Source organism: Limulus polyphemus, unplaced genomic scaffold (genome assembly GCF_000517525.1).
Source record: "Limulus polyphemus unplaced genomic scaffold, Limulus_polyphemus-2.1.2 Scaffold2467, whole genome shotgun sequence".
Lineage (NCBI taxonomy): Eukaryota > Metazoa > Arthropoda > Merostomata > Xiphosura > Limulidae > Limulus > Limulus polyphemus.
Window position 1 is genome coordinate 49,024 of NW_013668077.1, and position 10,760 is coordinate 59,783.

Genomic DNA, 10,760 nt, shown 5'->3' on the forward strand with positions numbered 1-10,760 from the left:
CATACGTATTTCAGCATAATCCACCATGTAAACGCATACGTATTTCAGCATGGTTTATCTGAAGAAAAAAAATCATACAGGGAGAGAAAATGAAGGCAAACAGGTGCCCAAAGATGCTGTCCCAAATAAAATAATGTCATTGATTCAAATTGCACTTTCCAACAAAAATTCCCTACTCACAACCAATGAGGAAAAGTATCACTGTGAAACCACTTCAGTGCTGTGTCAGTTCAAATCAGCTAACTTCTGAAAAGGAATGTCTAGACTACATAACGTTGTGTAAATGCAAGGCAGACATCAAGTAGAAGTTGTACTACATGGCAGAAAATAATTGGATTACACACATAATAATCTCATACAGAATAAGATTTGTACAAGATTACAGTTTGCAAACACCTGACAGTAAGTGAGAGAAAAGAAAGTAGAAAGAAAAATAAAACATCTGGTTACTATGCTGTTTTCTATCGATAGTAGAAACCTCTATGTAACTATGATTCTTTGACCCTAAAATAATTTTACTCTTCAAGTGTGTCAAAAGTAATAAGTTTTGATAATTGTAATTAAACCTCTTGATGTCAACGTTATTAAATAACAAACTGACAAATGAATAGAATATGAATGATTAATGATGCAAACATCACAACCTTACAAGCTATGCTCAAAACAGTTTGTTATTTCAACAGTTCAATGGTGCAGTCCGATGTCACTTAGCAGAAAACTAGCCTGCAGTGCTTTTGTTTTTAACAGAACAGATGAAGAGCTTTGTATGAAGTATCCAGGGATTGACCTATTTCCAGAACCCTTCTTTGATATCCCAGTGCATTGTCAAGTGTCTTGTCCTAAACTACAATATAGCTATGAATTTTCTACAACTAAAAGTTACTGGATATGGGCATACCTTGTTGCATATGCCCAGAAGTTAAAATACAAAAGTTAAAGCTGGTAATTAAATTCCATGTGGCTGTTTTTTTTTGTTGTTGTTGTTGTTTTAAATATAAAACCTGATATGTTAAAATTTGGTTACAAAAATGTCTCTTGCCATTTACGATTTAATGGTTAGTAAGTTTTATTTCATTAAAACAAGATTTAAATTTTAAACATTTATAGGTCTATTGAGTAGATTATTAAACGCTCTAGTCCTAACAGTATCTTTTGTTAGTTGGAAATCAGTTGTTCAAAAGCACTGAAAGAAAAGATAAAGTGGTCTTCACCAGAAAGATCAATGAAATAAAATTTTAGTCAAATCTGACCAACAAATGGCTATCGTGTTAGTAAACAACTGTAAACTAATAGTATTTTCCATTTTTTATTGTTCATTATTAATCAGTACTTTATTTTAGCTTATCAATTGCTTGTTGAAAATATACTACACCCAAGTTTGTTGGATACAAAACTACAAGCCCAAAAAATACAAAGGGCACCAACTTGTAACCAAGTTGATTAGCAAAATATTTGATATACACTGGTAAAACTAAACAACAAACAGTTGCTTGGTTACTAATTAGAAAACGAAATGCGTTGCTATGTGAAACCAATTAATGAATAGTTTTTGTTTATTATTATTCTGGTCAAGCACACCTACCTCTTCAGCTGGTGGAGAACACTCTGCTAGAGCCATGTTGTCAGTCTCAATAGTCTGCATTCAAGCCCCAACACAAACAGACTTACAGAGTCTGAGGGAGAGATCACAGATAACGTTCATCCACCTGAAACATTGCCGCTGTATGGAACACTCGTTGTTAACTAAACCTTGCACCGGCTGCGCGAGCTTCGTCATCTACTATACAACAACCGGGCAGCTGGTGCACGTGCCACAGCGTCTCATTGGTGGGCCCGGATAGCGGAGGCCGGGGCAGCTGACGCACTAGGTCCGTGACAATGAGGTAACAACGGCCGTTCAACGCCCTTAATACGAGAAATTGGGAAGTTGCTGTACCCCATATTTGTATACTCAACGTTTACTATGCTTAATCAAAACAGTAAGCCTACGAAAAACCGATCTGCTTGAAAACAAACCCGCGTGCTTTATGTTCAGATTATAAACAATCTAAGCAGATTCGTAAACCCTGAGCTCACCTAACAAATAACGTAGACGTAAATGTGTAGTGACGTGTCTGACCGCACCTTTCTTTCGACAGAGCTTTTACAAAAAGACATGAGCTTATAATTACATGTATTTAACAAAACATCGTGCATATACTTCCCTAATTCCCACACAACTTATCAGAACATTTTCGGTCATGCTTACTGACCTTACCCCATTTTGGTGTCAGCAGGACTCACTTTTTCTTTTCGGTTTTCATGTAAACAATATTTCAAATGCGCATGCTTTATCATTGCAATATCGAATTTAAATTTGCCCTTTTCACAACATTATAAGAAAGTTAATTTTAAAGTCCCCAAAACTTACGAATTCCCCGTGTTTCTCTCCCTAACCATAAATAACTGATGATCAGTACATATTGCTCTTCTCTGCTCCAACACACATTTCCTGATCTTACACGAAGAATCGTAACCCTAGCTTGTGTGAGGTCATCACTCAATGTGTAATCTTGCAGAAAATAAAAACACGAGTCACAGATAAGAGCAGAAAAACAAATAGGAGCCTCAGTATATAATACACAGAAATATTAAGATTGCCAAAATAGTTACGTAAATTTAAAAAATAACAGTGCACAGAATGTTCCAGAATTATGGACCCACAGGGAAAAATATACAATTTATTTAACTGTAAGAATATAATGTCTATTTTCCCTATGGGTCCAGACTTCTGGGACACCCTTTACACCTCCCACCAACGTCGTTTGGTTGTGAAGAAACGTCACCCACCACCAATCCATTTTAAATATTTTGATTTCTTTACTGGTAGTAAGCCTGATTAGTTTCACAGATTTGAATCATTCAAGTTTTGTAACACTGTAGAATACTGTATACACATTTATAAGAAGAAAAGCTAATACTAAAACGACCATATACGTTATTTCAATCGACATTATTAATCCAGTTTTCTCGATTCCTTAAAATTGTTTTTTTGAAATTGACCTGATTATTCTGAGCTGTAAAGATGAATAAAATTAGTTACAATACCATTTACCTATATTCAAGGTTACTAAAGAAATACAGAAAAAAAATATGGTTTTTGTTCACCTGAGCGTATATATTTACGGTTAACGATCTGAAGAACTGAACGTGTTTACATGGTGGATTAAAACAAAAATTTGCAACAAAATTCAAAGATCATAACATGAATGGCAAGACAAAACAGGGAAGAAGACAATCATCCAAGAAGAGATAGAAATCAGTTCCATGGTGATGAAAAGGAGTGGAACAAAAAAAAAGAAAAAACTTCTTGGCTGATCCTAGGTTAAAGCATCTATAACCTGGGCTGTTGGATTTATGACTGATGACCAGAGAAAGGGGCAAAGTGGTCACTTTACAAGCAATGACATTATTGGATGTGAAAGTTGACACACCAGGAGATTAATTTCTTATGGAAAATAACAAGCTCATAATAAAGTGATAGTAGTTCACTACCTCTGGACACAAAACCACTTAGCAAGTCCCACCCGTTTATTGATATTGGTGATGGTAAAAATGCTGTATGAATACAATTCAATAACCAGTCCCATAAAATGTCCAGGAAGGTTATGCAAGGCTTTCAAATAGCTCATATTGTCAGAATATGAAGGCAATTCTTCATCTCTGCTATGCAATTCTCTAAAACAGACTCCATGCTTGGGATGAAGCATCCATTAACAAATTAATATCTAGCCTCGGAGGTTTCAAGGAAAAGTGCCTTAATGTACTGTTGTTCCAATCCAATCACTAATTCCAAGCCATCTAAGTCTGTTTATGGAGGCACTGAACCAGACAGTCTCTTCCTGGAAATATTCTATTGTGAAACCTAGTCCTACTGGAAAATTATTCTGATGAGCCATATTCAGAGGTATCAAAGAAGCCTCCCCCACCAAAATACAAATAAATGAAAGAAGTCTCAATCTGGAGAACCTTCAGGAAGATAAATTTCAAAACTACATAGCAGTGAAAAATGTAATCTCTCCACATGAGAATCAGTCAGAACATTCAGATAACAAATTAAGACAATTGGGGGCCTTGATGAAAGTGTGGAGGATTCTCACTCAAAGTTATAGTAGAATTATGGTATTGTATTTTAGATTAACATTTTATAGTAAAACTCTAAAGAGTTACAACTTTAATTATTACTTCCCGTGTTTTGTTAAGTGACTGATACAAGTATGCTAGAAGTGTGTATATATTGTAGATGAAGTGCCTACACAAGACAGTAAATAAAAAAACCTGTTACATACAAAATCTGTATATGTTGAAGAAGGGCCATATGTGCTAGACTAAGTGTTTGTATACAGTGGGTAGAGAACCCATCCCATTTAGTTTCAGTAAGTCGAAGAAACAAAAAAGTGTCTATATTGAGAAGTGGATAGCTTATAACACACACACACACATTAACTTATTACATGTATCTTCTGACCACAGAACACACACAGAGATCTTAGTTTCAAATAACCTGAGGCATGTATACCCTGTTCGTAAATTATCTGTTTACATTGAACTTACCGAGTATAAAGGGCTTAATGTTTTACTAATGTATAACTTCTAATAACAAGGAATGCCTGATATAAACTGTGTGGAATGTATGGTAGTGATAATACAGACATCATTAATAAACACATTAATGGTGCGTTCATGGTCATAGATATAACTTTTTTTTTCAACCAATGAACAAATAATTGCTTCAATTAAACTATGTTACTCATTATCCTCAACTCTAAGAACTTTCTTTTTTCTGCTCTACAAAAAAGACCACCTTTTGTTTTTATGCTGAATTATTAATTACTGTATGACATACATTCAGAATTAGTTTTGAAATCTTCAAAGGTTTCATATCAATAATTCAAACTAACCCATTCCTACAATTAAAGATGAATGTTTTGTTAAATACACTAATTTATACTTACAGTTATGTACATTGAAGGCGGATGTTGATACTGTGCGAACTTTGCATTCAAAGCTTCAAGATTTCTTCGAGTCAATCTTATCATACTTCGTATGTTCTTTAACTATAAAACAGATAATTTACAGTTTTTAGAAGCTTGCAAATATAAAATGACTTTACACTAGATTAAAATAACTTTCATAGTAAATCAGAACTTAAAACATACCTTTCTTTTCACTGTTTCCTTATACATATCTAGTATTATTTGTTTTTCTTAACTAAGAAGTTTCATTGAGTTGGTAAATGACTCGTCTTTAAAAGATGTAGAAAATCAAGTGTTTCAGACTGTTCAAGATCAAATTACAATTATTTATACAATGAAGATAATGAATATTTAACCTATTCTACTTGAAAAGAAACAACCAACAAAAAATAAGCATATAGTAATGTGCCACTTAACAGATTCAGAAGGAAAGCTAAAGACTTGGCTGATCTTCTCTAATCTTAATGTGAGAATACCCATCAAATGGGTCACAATCATGAAAAGAACATACCATACACTAGTAAATATTTAAGCCTCAAATGGCTTAACTTCCTGTAAAAATTGATATACCAAACCACTTCAGCATTCTGTTATGTACAAGTAATTTTATCTTCTAATACAACAAGAGTTGGCAGTAAATGGTCTTAACTAGATGCCTTTCTTCTAATCCATCTAAGCTAAGGATGACTGGTGCAGGTAGTCTTTGAGTAAATACACCTATGGGTATATAGCTATGTTAAAGTGTAAATACTTTATCATTCAATATTTACGGGTATACAGGTACTAAGAAGTATAGAAGCAGCAGTAACCAGTATTTACCTATGTAACTGTGAAATTTATATCATCAAGTACCCTCAGGTATGTGAAAGTGTGAAAAATTGCATCACCAAGTATTTACAGGTATATAGCTGTGTGTAAGTGTGAAACTTCATTATCCAGTATCTACAAGTTTATAACTATGTGAAAGTGTGAAACTTCATTACCCAGTATCTACAAGTTTATAACTATGCAAAAGTGTGAAACTTCATTACACAGTATCTACAAGCTTATAACTATGTGAAAGTGTGAAACTTCATTACACAGTATCTACAAGTTTATAACTATGCAAAAGTGTGAAACTTCATTACCCAGCATCTACAAGTTTATAACTAGGTGAAAATGTGAAACTTCATTACCCAGTATCCACAAGTTTATAACTATGTGAAAGTGTGAAACTTCATTACCCAGTATCTACAAGTTTATAACAATGTGAAAGTGTGAAACTTCATTACCCAGTATCTACAGATTTATAACAATGTGAAAGTGTGAAACTTCATTACCCAGTATCTACAAGTTTATAACTATGTGAAAGTGTGAAACTTCATTACCCAATATCTCCAAGTTTATAACTATGTGAAAGTGTGAAAAAGTGTCCCCACCCTTGAATAATTTTTAAATGAAAAGGCCAGTCATTAACCAAAACAAATTATATGCCAAAATGTCATTATATGTTCAGAAGCCAGCATTTTATGTAGACTATTTTTGTTTTTTTATATGACTGATATGAAGATCATTATTCTCAGACTCTTCCTCAAGTTAGTACTCTTCTCACACAAACCTAACATTCAGTTTCTGATACAGATTCAAAGATAAACAAGAAAGTGAGCTATTGGTATCTGCATATAGACAGTTCTTAGCTGGTTTATTTTTTCCCTCTACTTAACAGTATACATAACTAATCAGAAATAGTTTCTGAAATGCATGCTTAATTTGGCTCCATTCTGCCAAATACATAAAATAAAAGCCAGGTTAATATAGATAAGCATCCTTATGAATATAGCAGAGCATAAGGTTAAAAGTCACTATCTCTAACAAATTAAACATAAATTTTCTTTTTGAAATGACACCGCTTTAATGATAATCTAAATTAAGTTACGCCAAGTAAAAAGACATACCAAATTATTTCATGTGGGATGACTTCAAATCTAAATTAGGGAAGTTACTAATAAGATGGGACAGAAATTACATGCAGGATTATGAAGTCAACATTAAGACTTGTTTCAAATCTAAGACGTGTGTATTGTTTTACAGCACTCAAGCTTGCTTCTTCTTGTGAAATAAATATAAAACAACATTAGTAAATTAGGCATCAATAAAATATTAACATATATCCTGCAAATATCTAAATAATTACTTTAAAACTACTGGGTAAGATTTATAATCAGTTGTAGACAGATTCACGACACATAAGTATGTGTGAACATGGGTCTACTTTGCAATGACTCATTATATGTCACATCTTTCTTCTGAGTGTGCCTGAAACATTGCCATGACTCAGCAAGGATATCAAAAAATACAGTTTTTAAATATTTATGTCCACAATGAGCAGTGAAAACAGCTCAACAATGTAGTAACATTCCCTGAATGAATTTCTAGATGAAATTCCAGGGAATATATATCCATATTCCGTCACTTACACATTTTCCAACTGATCCAGTAAGTTTCATGAGAGACTTAATTGGACATTAAACACATTCGTGAAGCTAGTTTAATATATGATCCATTGAACTGAGGTCTGAAAAAAATGTTAACTAATCCATTCTTACAACAGGTTTTTGTTCAAAGTAGGCAGTGACAATACGTATACAGTTGGAATGAGAAAATATTATCCAATACTCCCAGCACGAGGCCTGAAAATCAATGCCAAGATTTCATCCTTATAACTCAAAACATTTGAACAACTGTCACAATGATGTAAAGACCAGTAAGTTCACTGTAGCAGACGCTGCCCTTCACTTCAGCTCAATACAGTCAGGATAGCTTGAATTTATGATGCGACACACTCCATTTTTCCCCACTAAAAATTACTGATACACATACTCTATGCTTCTTTAACTGTTGAAACTTAACACATATTAAACCATGTGAGACATTATTTCAGTTTGCCTATTAAAGTAGTTACAAACAATATTTCAATTACAAACATATAAAAATATTCATATAATATTGTTAGATGTATAGACAAAGCATTGATAACATTTAAAAGCAATGAATTAAGAGAGAAAATCCACCAAGCATTTCTCCTGTGATATTCTACGATCATTTCATTAACATTATAATTACTTACAATGAACTAACCTAAGGTACTTCATAATCAACAAAGCTGTCAGCACAATGCAGTTTCAAATTGTAACTATTAATTTGGAAAAGCAAGTGAAATGCAAAATAATGCTGAATGGATTCTTTACTTTGAGTTCGTAACAGTTTAGTTTACCATTACTTGATCACAATTACTTTATAAGTGTCCAATAATGTCTCATACATGGTGAACTCTTGAGATAATTTCATTTTTCACTAATTTTTATTCCAAACCTTTTGTAGAAACCATCTTAAGTCCAAAAAATCAGTAAAGTTTCTCAACCATCCCCGTCCCCAAAAAAATTCCACCTACTATTTTGGACTTTGGGTCATTCCTTCAATGATTCTAATCAATCTGGTAATCAGACTACAGAAATAGTTAAGTTCCAAAATGATTTCAATGAGCACTTCCAAGATAAAATGTGAATATTTCAAATTAAAACTTGTTAATTTATACAAATAATTAAAATAACAAGAATGTTCATTACAATGTCAGTACTGTAATTTATCAATTTCAGAAATGATAAATATGAAAAATATTAACATCTCTGAATTATAACTGTTTGGAAAGTATGCTCAATGGACAGCAACAAATGAATATATCTATTTCAAAAAAGTAAACAGCCAATAAAGAAAAAATTTACATCTTAATTACCAACACTTTAATTCAATCTATTTAATTATATTTTTTGTATCTCTATTTATTGATTTAAAAAAAACATTTAGGCACAAAATTTAAGCATCCAGAATTTATTCTTTCCATCAATTAAAATGTAAACATAAAAGATATTGACACTGTTTTTCATTTAATAAGATTGTTTTGAAATATGATGCTATTTGCCTTAGTACTCTATCATAGTGGTTCCCAAACTATGAGGCTCCCTTGATGTGAATAAAAAAGTTTGAGGCACCCCAACCTATAAAAATGCCTTAAAATATGATTTATCAATTTCAAAAAATAATTACTAATGGAACTTTAATGATATCTATAAAGTACTTTTTCTAGTAAGTTGTATGTTTGTAATTTAATATGGCTTTTTTTTTATCAATTTATATGTATTATAATTAGACCATTAGCAATTTGTTATGTATGGGTTAAATTTGTAATCTGATGAGCAATTAAATATACATTTAATTTTATGTAAGGTAATCTTATTTTCATTTTAAAATATGAAGAATTCCTGTAATTTAAGTTTCAAGATTAATAATAAATTATAACAAAAATATAGAATTAAACATTTTATTTACAAACTAATATACAGTAAAACTAAAATAAAACATAGAAAAAACATAGCAGCCCACTTTGGGAAACAAGTGCTTTATTGAATAAAGTGAAGAAATGCTGACATAATGTAGTAAGTACATGTACAATCCTACAACTTCACAATTCTGTTACTAGAGAATATATTAGATGTAAAAAATTACCTTTGGTAAGACATTTTATCACAAACATACACTAGTGGAAGAGAAAGGTGGATATAGATATAACTAATATTAACTTCTGCTCAGAACAAGCTACCTATTAAGAGTAAAACTAAAAATCAATCTGGTAATGAGTATAGCTAATTAAGTATACTTTTCTTATGCTCTCACTAATAAAGATTAAAATGCATTGTTTGTGGAAGAGAAAGGTGGAAAGGTAGGCCATAAACACAATAATATCTCACAAGGTTTGACCCACTTAGAAGATTTAGGTTAGTCCTAAGTCCACATACAGAGCTAACAATGCAAAACAACCTCTATAATAGAAGTAAAAAATAATAAAATTACATATTTTAAACATTGTTTGTGAAAGTAACATTGAAGAAGTAACTGTGTATGGAACATACATTAGCTGTTGGTTCAAAATACTGTCAGTGAATATGTAGCATCAGTATACCCGTGTGTAAACAAAACTTTCAAAAATCCTCCCTAAAAGCATCTTATGACTAAAGAAAATGCATTAAACAGCTTTGACAGAGTAGCTTTAAAAAAGCGTGACATCTGAAGAAAACTGCTACGGCACATTACTGTTTAGGCGTACAGTCGAACAGCATGACATTACCAGTAGTACAACCAAAAATGAATGTTTATGAAGATACAAAATAATAAATAACATGAATACCTGAATCATACAGTAAATAGCGAGGTAAATGGTACTCTAATCAATATATAATAATGTTAAATGTATTGTGAAGAAAAATGATATATTAAACACACTATGAGGTAAGTCTAACACAGGTGGTCCATCTTCAGTGTACACAGAATATGGGTATAAAAAGTTCTTCATACGTAGTATATAGATGTTAGTTCTTGTATAGGTGCTCTCGTAGAGTATACATACACTGATGTAGGTGGTCCATCTTCAGTGTACACAGAATATGGGTATAAAAAGTTCTTCATATGTAGTATATAGATGTTAGTTCTTGCATAGGTGCTCTTCGTAGAGTATACATACACTGATGTAGGTGGTCCATCTTCAGTGTACACAGAATATGGGTATAAAACATTCTTCATACGTAGTATATAGAAGTTAGTTCTTGTATAGGTGCTCTTCGTAGAGTATACATATACTGATATAGGTGGTCCATCTTCAGTGTACACAGAATATGGGTATAAAACATTCTTCATACGTAGTATATAGATGTT

The 10,760-nt window shown here is 32.2% G+C and overlaps 1 protein-coding gene across 2 annotated transcripts in view; it reads right to left on the reverse strand.

The window, feature by feature from the left end:
* The window catches only part of LOC106467039 (serine/threonine-protein kinase B-raf-like), a 69,331-nt gene that overhangs the window by 33,652 nt on the left and 24,919 nt on the right, over positions 1 to 10,760 (reverse strand). For both annotated transcript variants that reach the window (XM_013927349.2, XM_022395143.1), the window contains exon 2: positions 4,995 to 5,096. In XM_013927349.2, coding sequence (XP_013782803.1) covers positions 4,995 to 5,096 — 102 coding nt within the window. The remainder of the gene's footprint in view (positions 1 to 4,994; positions 5,097 to 10,760) is intronic.